Genomic DNA, 14,016 nt, shown 5'->3' with positions numbered 1-14,016 from the left:
ATATGGCTCTGTGTGACTCCTATGAAAGTACAAAAATAAATGTGTTTGGAAATTAGGATGGAGATAAAGCATATCAGGTTAAGTTCACTAGACCACAATTTTAACAGTGTTAGTTTTATGAACTTGTTAGTTTTATGAACGATTAACAGGAGGAACCAGAGCCTCTCCTAAGAGGGAGTAGTAGGAAAGGGCATTTTAAAAGGTAGCATTAGGAATGGTTCTAAAGAGGAACCAGGGAGAGTGGGGATCACCTCTGGATTGATTATCTTAGTAATCTTTGCTTAGGAAGTGAGAGAGCAAAGCAGGTCTGGGGAAGTTCTGGTAAGAAAGCTCAATTAAAAAATTATTATTATTATTATTATTATTAAAAACCATGTCAGTGCTCACAAACAGCCAAAGGGTGGAACCCAAATGTTCATCCACTGATGACTGGATAAACAAGATGCCATGTGCCATGTATATATAATGAAATATTAGTCAGCCTTTAAAAGGAAGATAATTCTGGTGCATGTTATAACATGGATGAAATCTGAGGGCATTGTGCTAAGTGAAATAAGCCAGGCACAAAAGTATGATTCCACTTGTATGAGATACTCAGTGTAGTCAAATTCAGAGAGAAAGCAGAGTGGTGTTTGCCAAGGGCTGGGTGAGTGGGTTGGGTGGGTGGGAATGGGAAGTTCGTGTTAAATGGACATGTATTTTCAGTTTGGGAACAGGCCTTCAGCACGAACTGTATTTTCAGTTTGGGAAGATGAGAAAGTTCTGGAGATGGGTGGCAGTGATGGGTGCACAACACTGTGAATGTACTTCATGTCACTGAACTGCCTGCTTAAAAATGGCTAAAGTGGGGTGCAGGGTGCCTGGGTGGCTCAGTCATTAAGCATCAGCCTTCAGCTCAAGTCATGATTCCAGGGTCCTGGGATGGAGCCCCACATCGGGCTTCCTCCTCAGTGGGAAGTTTGTTTCTCCCTCTCCCACTCCCCCTGCTTGTGTTCCCTCTTTAGCTGTTTTTCTCTGTCAAATAAATAAATAAAATCTTTTTAAAAATGGTTAAAATAGGAAAATTCATCACAATTAAGACAATAAGATCATATTTTACCACAATTAAGAAAATAAAATTTAAAAAAACGTGTAAAAAAGAACTAGTGATCTCTCAATTAGGAGAGTGTGTGGCCTTGGCCATGTTCTGTTAGAAACATTGTCATTGATTCTGTTAGAAACATCATAGTCTGACTACCCACAGTGTTGAGAAGCTGACTCAGAGCCCTGTTTATTTAGAAACAAAAAAAGTCAAGATAAATGTGGAATGCTGTGTCTGAAAACCTTTTATCTGAATCTCTGCCCCTGGGTTGACAATTGAGGCAGCTTTTCTGTGTCAGTGACTCACAAGGCTCAGATTCTTTAAGAGGAGGTGTTCCATTCTCACTAAAATGACTTCAAACAGCAAAGTTTATCACAGTCTATGATATTAGAGAACAAGATTTCTTAGCACTTTAACCTTGTTGTTAATTAACAAAAGTAGTTTTTATAGGATCTGAACAGAATTGAAAAAGCAAAGTCTCTTAGCAGAGTGGTGTGGAAAAGACAAAGAAATGTTTGAGCCCATCATCACATGAGACTGCTTGCAGATTCTAATGTTCCATGTTCTTGTGTCTGTCCGCGTTTACATGGTTGGGATTTGTGAATGTGGTACATACATTGCTCTGCTTTGGGACATTAAACTTTAAGATCACCAATGTAACGATATTACAAGCAAAACCCAACAACTGTGCAGTCTCCTTACATTATAGCACCATTCACCTAAAATGTGTCTGTATCATTATAAAGTAGTTAATTCGTAAAACGAAGTTGCAAAAATGTCCACACATAATGTTTACACAGTATTTTAAAATTAAGGTCATAAGTTTTCAGGATATGAGTTCTTAAATGTAAATAGCATTTTCTAATTTGTAATTTCTAATAAAACTGAACAGTGTTTCAGTAGTAACTTTGAAAACAAAAGGTGTTAAAAGGCTCAATCGATAAAAGTTTCTGTATTTCAGCTGATTCTACTTGGTATGAACCAAGTTAAAAACTAAGGGAGACAAAAAGGAAGAAATGTAGACTACTTCTTATAAAGTAGGCTACAATGAATCAAAAGCTATAGCAAAACAATGTGACTCATCAGGCAATGCAGTTATAATATATACACATTGTGCACAATAAAAGTCTTTGTAAGTATGCAATATGTGCACACAATTTCATGACCCTTCAAAGAGTTTCTGTGTGCCCTGGCAGGTGGTGGGTTGGGTACACCAAAGGAGTTAAAGTTGACATCCGGTATACTACGCTGTCCTTACAGCTCTGATTAGGCAACAAGTTTGTCTCTCACAAAACCAGCTCACCAGGTACGAATTACTACGTAATGGACCACAAGCTCTGTAATTAGTGGCAATAGGGCTTTCAGAAAAAATATATAGAAGGTATAATTTCAGGCTGAGGCCAATGTTTGTGACAAAGTTGCACTCTGCACACGACTTTGCTACTGAATAGCCAAGATTTAAAGAGATTGATGCAATTTGACAGTACCGGGTCGACAGGTTCTGTTGACGGCTGTCCCTATTCCTGGAAATGATGGAAACTATAGCTACGTCGGAGATTACAGATACTTCGATCAAAACCACAGCAGATTACAGAGCAGGCAGAGCTGTTTAGTTCATTTTAATTTGCGGCATAGATTCGTTATAAAAGGACAAGATTTAAACTTTGAGGACCTGTAAGGGTTAAGCAGGAAGTCATTACCGTTGACACCCCACAGCTGAGCTGAAACAAACCACCTCCCTCCATAATAAAGAGCAACTGTTCGCCAGCGAACAAAGTCTTCCTGAACACCTAGTGCGTGCTAAGCGATGTCTCACACGAGATCTCAAGGATTTCTAAAGGATTTCACGATAGCCAAACCGGCCTTCTGGCCGAAAAAGCAGCACACTGCACTGCTGCCTTACGTCAAAGAGAAAAATACTTGCCAGGTGGGGAGTGGAGGGGCAGGTAAGTAAAAAAAAAAAAGGGGGGGGGCAAACAGGGGAAAGACATTTTCGAAAAAAATTATGAATAAATAACCAGGTCTTTTTTGGCCTAAGTAAGAGACTTCTTTCTCAACTAGGCGGTTTGCAACTAATCCAAACTCAGGAAATAACTCTGTGAGACGAATAAACTTAGTTCTGAAAAACATGCGCGTCCAGTAACATCCGAAAACACGTGGCGGGGGTGGGGAAATCGGTCGGAACACCCGGCGAGACTCCAACTCCCATCATCCTATTCGACAGCTAAGCCGGATTGTTCAGGGCCAACTGGCGCACTGGTTGCTGGGACTTGTGGTCTTCACTCCTGCGCCTCCCCGCGGGTTTGCGACGTTTAGCGACCATCGCGCCTGCGCCAGCGCCGACTGAGAGGCTGGGGCCGTGGCGGCTCGTGCCGGGTGATGCTAGGCGGCTCCCTGGGCTCCAGGCTGTTGCGAGGTGTGGGTGGGAGTCGAGGGCAGTTCGGGTCGCGGGGTGTCCGCGAAGGTGGCGCAGCCATGGCGGCAGGGGAGAGCATGGCTCAGCGGATGGTTTGGGTGGACCTGGAGGTGAGTGCGGTCGGCGAGGGTGAGGGGAGACGAGTGAGGTTCCGCGCGTAGACGGAGTAGCTGAGCCTGTCCGCGGACAGCGGCGGGTCTCTGGGCTTCAGGCGTGGCAGGTGAGCGCCGGCGGGCTGTAGGCTGCGCGGGCAAGTCGGCAGGCTGGAGTCCTGTAGGTGTCGGGGACTGTGCTGGGCTGTGGGGTTTCTTTTCCAAAGGGAAGAGTCATCCATATGGCTCCCAACCCCCTCTGCCCAAACGTGAACCTCCCTAACGCTTTGGTGCTTCTGGGTTTAGGCTCGCTTGAGGGGGGCGGGGGGGGGGGTGGGCTTGGGACAGCGACTGCGCTAGACTCCGGACTCTCCTTCCGCAGTCTTACAGGACCCTAGGCTGTTACAGCTGGACGGGACCCCGGACATGACTCAGCCTTACCTCTCATTCCATAAACGAGAAAACTGAGGCCCCGAGAGAGGACTGAGCTCACTGAAGGTCATGCTGTTAGGTTCCGAGATGGGACTAGAACCCAGTTCTGATCCCTTTAGGTTTTCCATACTTACGCTGAAGACTGCCCCCTCGGTTGGGCCTCAGTTTTCTTATATATGAAATGGGGGTAAGGACAGTGCTTTCTACGTTAGGTTGTAGGGAAGATCAAGAGGTGTAATTAATATGAAAACTTTGTAAACTGCTGGGACGTGGTGATGTGAGTCGTATCTTACCAAATTGAATGCTGTCAGCACTCAATTTTGCTGACTTTGCATCTGTCCTACAGTAGAACTAGGGTGCCTGACATATAGCAGGCCCTTGGCAAATGTTCACTGAATAAGTTACTCATGTTCAGTGTCTTGGGGGTTTGCCAGAGAAGCATTATTGTCTCTTTTATCCAGGCTATGGGATATAAATGGAATATGCTTGAGGGAATTATTGTCAAATAAAAATTGGGTAAAATAGACCAGAAAATGATTTTGTGTGTTATCTGTTTATTTTTGATTGCAGATGACAGGATTGGACATTGAGAAGGACCAGATTATTGAGATGGCCTGTCTGATAACTGACTCTGATCTCAACATTTTGGCTGAAGTAGGTGATACCACGTAATACAGTCATAGTCTTTAGAGTGTATTAGAAAGCTAAATCATTTTTCAAACTGAGGTCCCTATAGGTTAAGTTCCAAAGGAATATGCTAGGTCATGGTAGGGTTGGTTCTGGAACCAAAGTAGTCTGTCTCACGGTCTAGTTATTTTTCAGTTATCCATGCCAAAAATTACAGAAACGTCCGTGCCTTTGTTTACGGAGCCCCTACTGTGTGTCTCACACAGTTTTAAGTGCTTTACATGTATATACTTTTAGTCCTTACAACAACTATGGGGTCTGTAGTTGCATACATAGAGGAGGACATTTTGGCACAGACGTACTGGGTACTTTGCCCTAGGCCACCTGGCTTGTTACTGGGGAAGTCAGAAATTTAACCCAGGTGGTTTGAGTGAAGTACTTCTAGCCAATAAGAGAACCAGCTATTGTCTCTTAAGGATTAGTGACTCGGGCCAAAATTAATCTCTCTATCACCACCTTAATTTTAACTCTACTCTGTATGTCCAATTTCTGCCTTCTCAACTAGGGTATGTGCTTGTCTAGATCTGTTTTAAGCTTTTAGAATTCTGTTGATGCAGAATCAGAATACTCTCTTGTTGATATATCGGGCATGATTAAGGTTTTAACATGCTGCTTTTAACTGAAATATTAAGCAAAGCAACACACCTGTTGCCTTTTGGCCACTTATGAAGCATTTGAGAAGTGTGTGAGGGCATCTGATTGGTAGAGGGTGAAAGCCCTCGTCTGGAATTGGCCCCTGGTCTCATATTATCAGAAGTTTCAGAGGCTATAAGAAATTCTAGAATAGGAGCACGGTTGGGATGTTTATGGAAAAGGTGGTCCTATTAAAATCAGTTCCCAGAGAGCAGGAGTGACGTGCTACTGTCATTGGTAGATTTCATAAATGCACAGTAAGACTTTTACTGACCTTAGTAGGTAAGGGATGGGAGAAGACATTTATAGATGAAGTGTGACTTTTGTGGAGTACTGCTGGATACGTCAGCTGGAGGAGAGTCCTGAGACTTTGTGTTTCTCGTCATAACAACTAGCTCTTTTTTTTTTTTTTTTTAAACCTTATATAAATAAACTTCTACGTTTTAGGTTTGGTTGTTTTTTCCGTGTCACTTGGAATTTAGTGCGGATGAATAGTGAAGTGTCTTTATTTTGTGAGCCCTACTTACCCTTGGCTGAAGAAGAGTTTTTCCTTTAGACTGTTGATATAATGCGGAATACTGACAGTTTAATGGACCAGTTAGTTAATATGTACCCTGGAGGAAATTTGGGTCTGTATTCACACAGCTGCAGAGGAGCGTGGCATTTGTAAATAGACCCAGTCAGATGAGGATAAGAATGTTAAAAAAAAAAAAAAATATATGCTCAGGGGCTGCTGGCACTCTTAAGTGTCCTTTCTGTGGAAAATATGTTTTATTCTTGTATATGAGTCTGAGGAAGATGTTTTTACACTGGTAGTAGAGCAAACATCCTACCCTGAGCAATTTTCTGTAGGTAGCTTCGTGTGCCAGACTGGGACCCAAAATAAGTTAGATGGCCTTAGACTGATAGTTTGGTTTTTCCACAATGAATTCTGGAACACTGAAAAGAAATTAAAAAAAAAATAGTTTGCTTTTTCCATCATGGTTTGTTAAAATTGTTTTGTTTTTTTTTTTTAAACAGGATGAGGTTTTTTGGTTTTTTAAAAAAATATGTAACCAGAAAAAATTTTTTGCGTCATAGAGATTGCCTTTACTGGTTTTTCTTATTTGGCTAAAGCTCCTTGTTAGTTTTTAGATGTCCAGTAGTTAAATTCTAGCCATCCCTCTCAGTGATTGCGAACTGTTTTTATTACTTAGTAGCAATGATACCTTGGATTCAGAGAATACTTTTCTTCCAAGAGTTCAAAGAACTTTATTATCTATAATTTCTTTTATCCTATGTTAAACATTCCTTTGAGGGAAGGGAGCAGTCTGTTATCACCATCGTACAGGAGAAACTGTGCCCACGACGACTTGTTTTAATGTTACAAGTCAGGCTTCTGTGACAGCTGGGACTCATCTGAGACACTTAGTGTTCTGTTAAATGGAGCAGAGAATTTGATAGCCACGTGTTACTTTTCTTGTTTTCCTCAAATGTTACCAGTTACCTTTTTAACCTTTTGATATAAAAATATTCTTAAAATTAAACCGTATAACTTTATCCAAAATGTATGTGTAATCTGTTTTTTGCCCTGTTCTGCTGCTGCATCCTGCTCCCCAAAGTTTGTATATTTTCTTGGTATTTTGCATGCATATATAAACGTGTGTGTGTGTGTGTTTAAACACATGTACACAAGATCACATGCACATGTATACTGTCCTGCAATTTGCTTTTTCTCACTTGGCAATATAGACACTTTCCAAAATGAACTCATAATTAGAGGTTGGCAAGCTCTTGGTAAAAAAAGACTGAATAGTAAATATTTTAGGCTTGGAGTGCCACATACCTGTCACATGTTAGTTTTATAACTCTTGGTACAAATGTAAAAATCGTTCTTAGCTTGCTGGTAATTGGGAGGGGGGGGGAGGGAAGCCAAAGACTGGGGCTATAGTTTGCTGACCCTTGACAGACAACCAGTGTTCTCTATTAATAGGCGTTTCACTTTTCAGAGGAAGGTGTGTGCGTGCGTGCACATGCATTCCTCTTTGCCATTGTAAACAGCACTAGAATGAATAAGGATCACTTACAGAGATAACAAAGGGCCCGCATCTCTCTTTCTGCTATCCGTATATTGAATCCTGACAGCAGCATAAACTTTAACTCAGAAACCACAGTTATCCCTGTCAATTCTGGATGACTAATGGCTTTTCCCATCCACAGGGTCCTAACCTGATTATAAAACAGCCAGATGAGTTACTGGACAGCATGTCAGATTGGTGTAAGGAGCATCATGGGAAGGTAACATTACCAAATAACAGGAGTGCTGCTTTGGGGATCAGTAACAAGCGTGTTGCTCCCACATCTGAATCCTATACCATTGTTGGATGGGATTTTAAAAAGGGTTAGAGGAAGATTGCTTGGCGAGCCTGGGAGACTGCTTGCTTGTTTACCTGTCATCTTTGGAACCTCTCGAGATCATCTTCTGAATGTTCTCTTTTTTCCTCTCCTGCATTCAGTCTGTCGCGAACGCATTACGGATTGTCAAGTATTGCTCAAATCAGTCTTTTGGATAAGGTTAGACATCAACTTTCAGAAAAGGGGGAATGCTGCTCTCCTGTTAATAGTTGTTTCTTCCCAGAGCTTGGACTTTGAGCACCATCTTTTTCTGACTGTGTGGAAATGCTATTAACAATGAGGAACATAGCTTATTTGACCTGGATTCTTTAAGAAAAAAAATCCGTGCAAAGATGGCAGTTTCAGTTGAACTTGAGCTTTATAAATGGTCCATGTATGGTTATATTTGCCCATTTTAGCAGTGAAGTTTCATTTCTGGATGCCTTTGAAAACTGACTTGATGTGTTTCTGGTGGGGGCTGGGGATTCTCTCTTGCAGTCTGGTCTAACCAAGGCAGTGAAGGAGAGTACAATGACATTGCAGCAGGCAGAGTATGAATTTCTGTCCTTTGTACGACAGCAGACTCCTCCGGGGCTCTGTCCACTTGCAGGTAAAATCCAATCCTATGTATACCTTGTAGATAGTCTTCCATTGTAGTGGTTCAAGAGACTGCAGTTCCAGAAAGATCAACTAAGACCACCATGCCTTCCACTTGCCCTGACTTGGATTATACATCTTAATTTTGCGTTCAAGTTTCCTTGTGTAATTTATAACAGGAGTATTGGGAAACTGCCCTGAAACCCGACATGGGATCTGGGGTACATAGACTCACTCAATGAAATTTTCCTTCATATTTTTATTATGGAAAAAATTCACATGTACAGGAAAGTTGGATTCGGTAATGGTTTAGCCTTGCGCCATGTTTGTTTTACCTGTCTGTTTTTTTGTCGGACATTTGAAAGTAAATTGTAGGCATTTTGACACCTCATTTCTAAGTACTTCATCGTGTATTTCCTAAGAATAAGGACATTTTCTTATGTAGCCACGGTATCATTATCACATTTAAGGTAATTAAAAATAATTCACTAATACCATTTGACATCTAGTCCACGTGCCAAATGTCTAATTGTTTTTGAACCAGCACTCAGTCAAGTCCCATCCATTTCATTTGGTTATTTTGTCTCTTTAGTCTCAATCTAAAATGTCCACCTGTTTTGTTTTTTTTTTTCCTTCTTTTTTTTCCTGTGTGACAGTGACTACTTAAACTGGGTCAGTTCTCTAGGATTTTGAAAGTACAGCTATTGTCAGAGAAAAGTTAACGGTCTCTGGAGGTGTATTTGCATTTGTATATGTAAATTGATACAATAACTTACACTTTTCTTAAATTTCTTTTTAAAAGTTTTGACATTAAGTACTAGAGTATATGTTGTATGTATATTTTCCCTCTAGCTAGTTTGGCTGCTGTATATTTTAAAGTAGTTATTTAAAATTTAGTGTTTTTAATATAAATTACTGTATGGAAACTTGAATATGGATACGGTTTGTTAAAATTGGAATGTGAATAAAGTTTTATTTACTTAATGTGGTTCAGTTAAGTTTTTAGTGTTAATAGTGTGGCTTTCATGACACTGGGAAAAAATTTGCACATCTGGTGTGATCTGAAAAAGTAACAAATGGATTTGTGCATTATTTTAAGTATGTGGAATGGTAGATTTATCCTTTTGTCCATTGAGGCCATTTATAAATTTATGATGACCTAGACTGAGTAAATACTCAGAAGTCTGTACTTGTAGCCTAATCAAATGCACTCAAACCTGGTTTAGAAATTCCGAGATGCTTTTAGGAATTGTTTGAATTAAAAAAAAAAAATCCTCTCCATTTCAGTACCGGTTAATAATTTTGATATCCTGTTGTATGTTGCTAGAAATACACAGATGCGGTATGCTTCGTGTCTTTCTAGGAAATTCAGTTCATGCAGATAAGAAGTTTCTTGACAAATACATGCCCCAGTTCATGAAACATCTTCATTATAGAATAATTGATGTGAGCACTGTTAAAGAACTGTGCAGGTAAGGGCTATATTTAGGATCCATTAAATTGCCTCATTTAGCATGTTTTAATTGAGAATTTGTGGAAAGTATTTGAGTAGAATGCTAGAACTGAGGGTGCCAAGTGGGTGTGTAACTTCCTCCCTTTCTGACTTGGACAGGTCCTTAGTTGATTCTGGACTGGTGAGAAATGGGGAAACAATGTCAAATCTTCTGTATAAATTTCATTAGTTCACAAAATTTACTGAACACCATTCTGTGCTAGGCATTGGCCTATGCGCTGGGAACATAACAAATGAAAAGCCTTGAAATAGCCTAGAATCTGGGCTGCACATACACTGTGTGATGACTTCTGTCATGGAAATGTGCATACTGACTAGTGGGGGCACCAGGGGGAAGGAGCCCCGAGATGTCGGAGTAAGGAATGAGAAGTCGGGGAAAGCTCTACAGAGGAAGTTTAAGTGGAGATTGGAAGAGGAGTTGGATGTTTTCCTGGCATTAAGTGAGGCGGGAGGATTCCAGAGAACGGGCAGAAGTATGAAGAAATGAGGGCTCAGGGAGATAGGGGAATTACAAGTAGTCCTTAGTGCCGAAGTGCCCGGCGTGCGGTTTGGAAAAGGTGGGAGGTGAAACCAAGTTGTGAAGGGCTTGTACGGCCGGCTGAGATGGTTAACGTGAGGGACGGTTTCCCTTAAAACAGTGTAAGTAGAAGAATCAGTGATACGATTAGGTCATTCTGATCGTAAGGTGGCAGAAAAGAGGGCGATAAGAAGGGAGACTTTTGCCTTGTCTTGGAGACAGAAGAATGAACTAGGGACATAAAATTTGGGTGTAAGAGAAGGGTGTGGAGAATGTCCCATATTGAGATGTCACTCGGCACGGTATGCAGTGTTCGAATGGGGGAGCGAGGGAAAGGAAGAGCTCTAAACAATTCCACTGTTCCTGGTTTCGGCAGTTGGGCAGATGATGGTATCGTTCAAAGATAAAGGGGAAAATAGGAGCAAAAGCAGATTGGGTGGGTGGGAGAAGGGAGGTCTCGAGGAAAAGTGTAGGTGTATATATGTTCATTAGAAGTGTCTGATGGATTCGTAGGCGGAGATGCAGGTGGTTGGCCATCCGTGACAAGTTAGGAGAGGGCTGGAACAGAGTGAATTTAGGAATCGTAGACGTGGATGAGCTTGCCTAACGAGAGCAGCTAGGGTGAAGACAGAGTCCCAGGCAAGGAGGCATCTGGAGAGTCACAACCCAAAATGCCTTTTTCAGTGTTAATAAATGACTTGAAGGAGGTAATTATCCAGTATATTTGAGACAGTTTCCTTTGAGAGTTCCATTTTTGCTGTGTATAGACGCTGGTATCCAGAAGAATATGAATTTGCACCAAAGAAGGCTGCTTCTCACAGGTAAGTTTGGGTCCTTCCAAGCACTTGGCAATCTGACACACACGTAACCCTCCAGTTCCTGACTGCTTAAAATAGTGTCTGTCCTCCACTCTTTTTTTCCTTGGGGGGAAAAGTAAAAGCTAGCATAAAGATAACTTTCTTTTGCTAAGATTATTAGGAATTCCGGTCAGGAGTCTAATATTCGGTTCTGAGAGACATAGCATATTACGTCTTCACTCCAGTTTTAATACTAAAAGATAGCTTAGTTTGTAGGTGTGTTGAAACAGTGTAATCTTTCTAGTAATGAGCAATATTAATATTCTTCCCAGCAAGGATATGAATACTTGTAGCCACTTAAAATTAGAACACTTTGCCAACAGTTGGGTTAACATAGTTAGCCTAACTTTGGCACTTTTGAGTGTTTCAGATCCTTTCTGTTAAGTCTGCAGTCTTAGCCACAGGTATATAAGAAATTTGAAGATTTTGTTTATCTAGTGTCCTGTACTGGCTCTTTTACTTTAAAAAAAAAAAAAATTTTTTTTTTTTTTTTTAATTTTGTCATCTTTCAGGAGGAACATAAGACTCAATTGGGGATTTACTGCTGGCTTCTAAGGGCAGCATTTAGTGCATCCGTTTGCTGAGTGCCTACGTGCCCAGTTCTAGGCAAACAGAGACTGAGTCCCTGCTATAAAGAGCCTGGCCTGCTAGTGTCTCTTTGCGGGGGGCGGGGTGGGGGATTGCATGGTCCCAGTACAGGAATGCAGGTTTTGAATACCACATCTGAAACAATTAGGGTTTGATGCCTTTTGGATTTTGGCATTTTTTAATCTTTAGAAGGGTCATAGTGTATCTCTGGTGTTTACCATTCTATAACATGCCTCACAATTTCCGAAAACGCATCCCATGCTCGACCACATGGAAGTTTCTGCTGCAAAACATAAGGACAGAGGCCCTGGACTTCTCATTCAGAGCTTACTGATGGACCTGCACATGGTTCTCATAATCTAGGTTACCTGATTTCTCAGACTGTGACAGATGAGAGACGGCGTGTTAGAGAAGCGAGAGTGTTGTAGCTGATGGTAGCGCACACCTCCCCCAGAGCGGAGGCAGAGCCTCTGTGTTGGCCGGGTACTGGCTGATGATCGATGCTTATTATGACTGAGTCATGAGTCACGTTTGAGCAGGTCAGTGTATTTTGTATAGGGATGTCATCAAATCTGGCACAGTGTTCCCCAAACTCTGTTCCAAGAGCTGTTAATGTTTATTCCACACCCACACATGTGGTTGATTTAGTTTTAGACACACTGTGTGTGTAGTAGATCCTCCCGTGGACACTCCCAGCACACATGAGCACAGTAAATGCTTCACACAGAAGTTCAGAAAAGGCATGCTGGACCTAGTTTTTCCTGAACTCCCTTGACCCTAGAATTCTTTTTTTCCATGGAACACTTCACCATCTTATAGGACAATCTAGGAGACTTTATGATCTGATATATTTTAGGGAAAAAAAATGTTTAATCCAGCTTTTTCTTTTTTTTTTAACAACGCACTTACATTTGCTTTATTGACACGTTCCTCTTCTTGACTGTGTGCGCGGCATGACAGAAGTACCTGTTGTTACTTGTAAGTTACGTTGTTGATGGCTTCCTTCCTCCGTGCGCATTTCACTTCAGTGTGATGTGTTTGCTTGTAGGGCGCTTGACGACATTAGCGAAAGCATCAAAGAACTTCAGTTTTACCGAAATAACATCTTCAAGAAGAAAACAGATGAAAAGAAGAGGAAAATTCTAGAAAACGGGGAAAATGAGAAGACTGTGAGTTGATGGCAGTGCTCATGCTGTCAGCACATAGTTCTTGGGAAGCAGCTGCTGGTGGTTCTGTTGGGTTTTGTTTTCTGTTCCCGCTGATTGCTTGGCACAGCACCTTCTTTCAGTTAACTTGCGTCTCCAGATTATTCAAGCAGACAGCACCATTTTTCTCCCAACATTCTGTTTTCATTTATGACACAGCAGCTCCTCTGTAAGTACCAGGTCATGTCCATCCCTCGGTACATATCTGCATTTGCTTTTAGACCATTTCTTTTGTTTAAAATAATAATAATAATAATATAATAATAATAAAGCTAGTTCTATTGAAATGCAAACGTTTTTGTACCATCTATTCTTTAGTAGTTTGAAATGGTGGCTTTTTTCTCAGCAGTAGAGTTGATGTTTAAATTCTCATGATTGACACAGGGATGGGTTAACGCTTTCTATGTTAAAAAGCCGGTGAACTTGTTCTGTTCTGCTCTATAAGTCAAGCATAGAATAACTGAAGCAAACTTGGGCTCATTGTTGTGGTTATCGAACTGGCAGAGCTCTGGAATGGCTACTTCTCACTGCACGCAAGAAATTCAAGTCCGTCATCAGAGGGATTCTGTAAGTAAGAAGGTTTATTGAAGAGGTACTATGTCTTACGCTGTCACTGTGCTAGTTTTATAAAACATTGGCTGCCTGAGGTGTAATGCTCTGTAAGTATCTGAGAAAGGTTTTCAGTCTGACTATCTTAACTCCTAATTTGTGTACTGTACAGCACAGTGTTAAGGGGAATCCTTAGCCAGAGGGTGTATTAGAATCCCTTGTCTGTAGAACACAACTCATTCTGACATATGTCTTCTTAAGGCAAGAAATCAGGATGGGGAAGGCCCATAGGTGGCTTCTGCCTATCCTAGAGAACCACTGGATCTCAAACTGCATTCTGCAGCCTGTTATGGCCGTTATGTGGACATAGTGGTGTGATCCTAATGTGTGAGAGTTACAGATCAGGAATCGCTAGCCTGTGGATCAGAATTGGCATAATTTTCTGTACTAAGTTTTTTTTTTTTTTTAGCTTTGCA

General features: G+C 41.2%; 1 protein-coding gene across 1 annotated transcript; it reads left to right on the top strand.

Annotated features, from left to right (window-relative positions):
• The first annotated feature begins 3,412 nt into the window (after nucleotides 1-3,412).
• REXO2 (RNA exonuclease 2) lies at nucleotides 3,413-13,285 on the top strand. The gene is made up of 7 exons (XM_046017800.1): nucleotides 3,413-3,607; nucleotides 4,592-4,675; nucleotides 7,541-7,618; nucleotides 8,213-8,324; nucleotides 9,675-9,783; nucleotides 11,109-11,162; nucleotides 12,835-13,285. The coding sequence occupies exons 1-7, from the start codon at nucleotides 3,461-3,463 to the stop codon at nucleotides 12,962-12,964; spliced, it is 714 nt and encodes a 237-aa protein (XP_045873756.1). The 5' UTR covers nucleotides 3,413-3,460; the 3' UTR covers nucleotides 12,965-13,285.
• Nucleotides 13,286-14,016: the final 731 nt, after the last annotated feature.

Source organism: Meles meles, chromosome 8, assembly GCF_922984935.1.
Source record: "Meles meles chromosome 8, mMelMel3.1 paternal haplotype, whole genome shotgun sequence".
In the NCBI taxonomy this organism is placed as follows: Eukaryota; Metazoa; Chordata; class Mammalia; order Carnivora; family Mustelidae; genus Meles; species Meles meles.
Note: the sequence above shows the minus strand (reverse complement) of the source record. Positions and strands in the feature narration are given on the sequence as shown.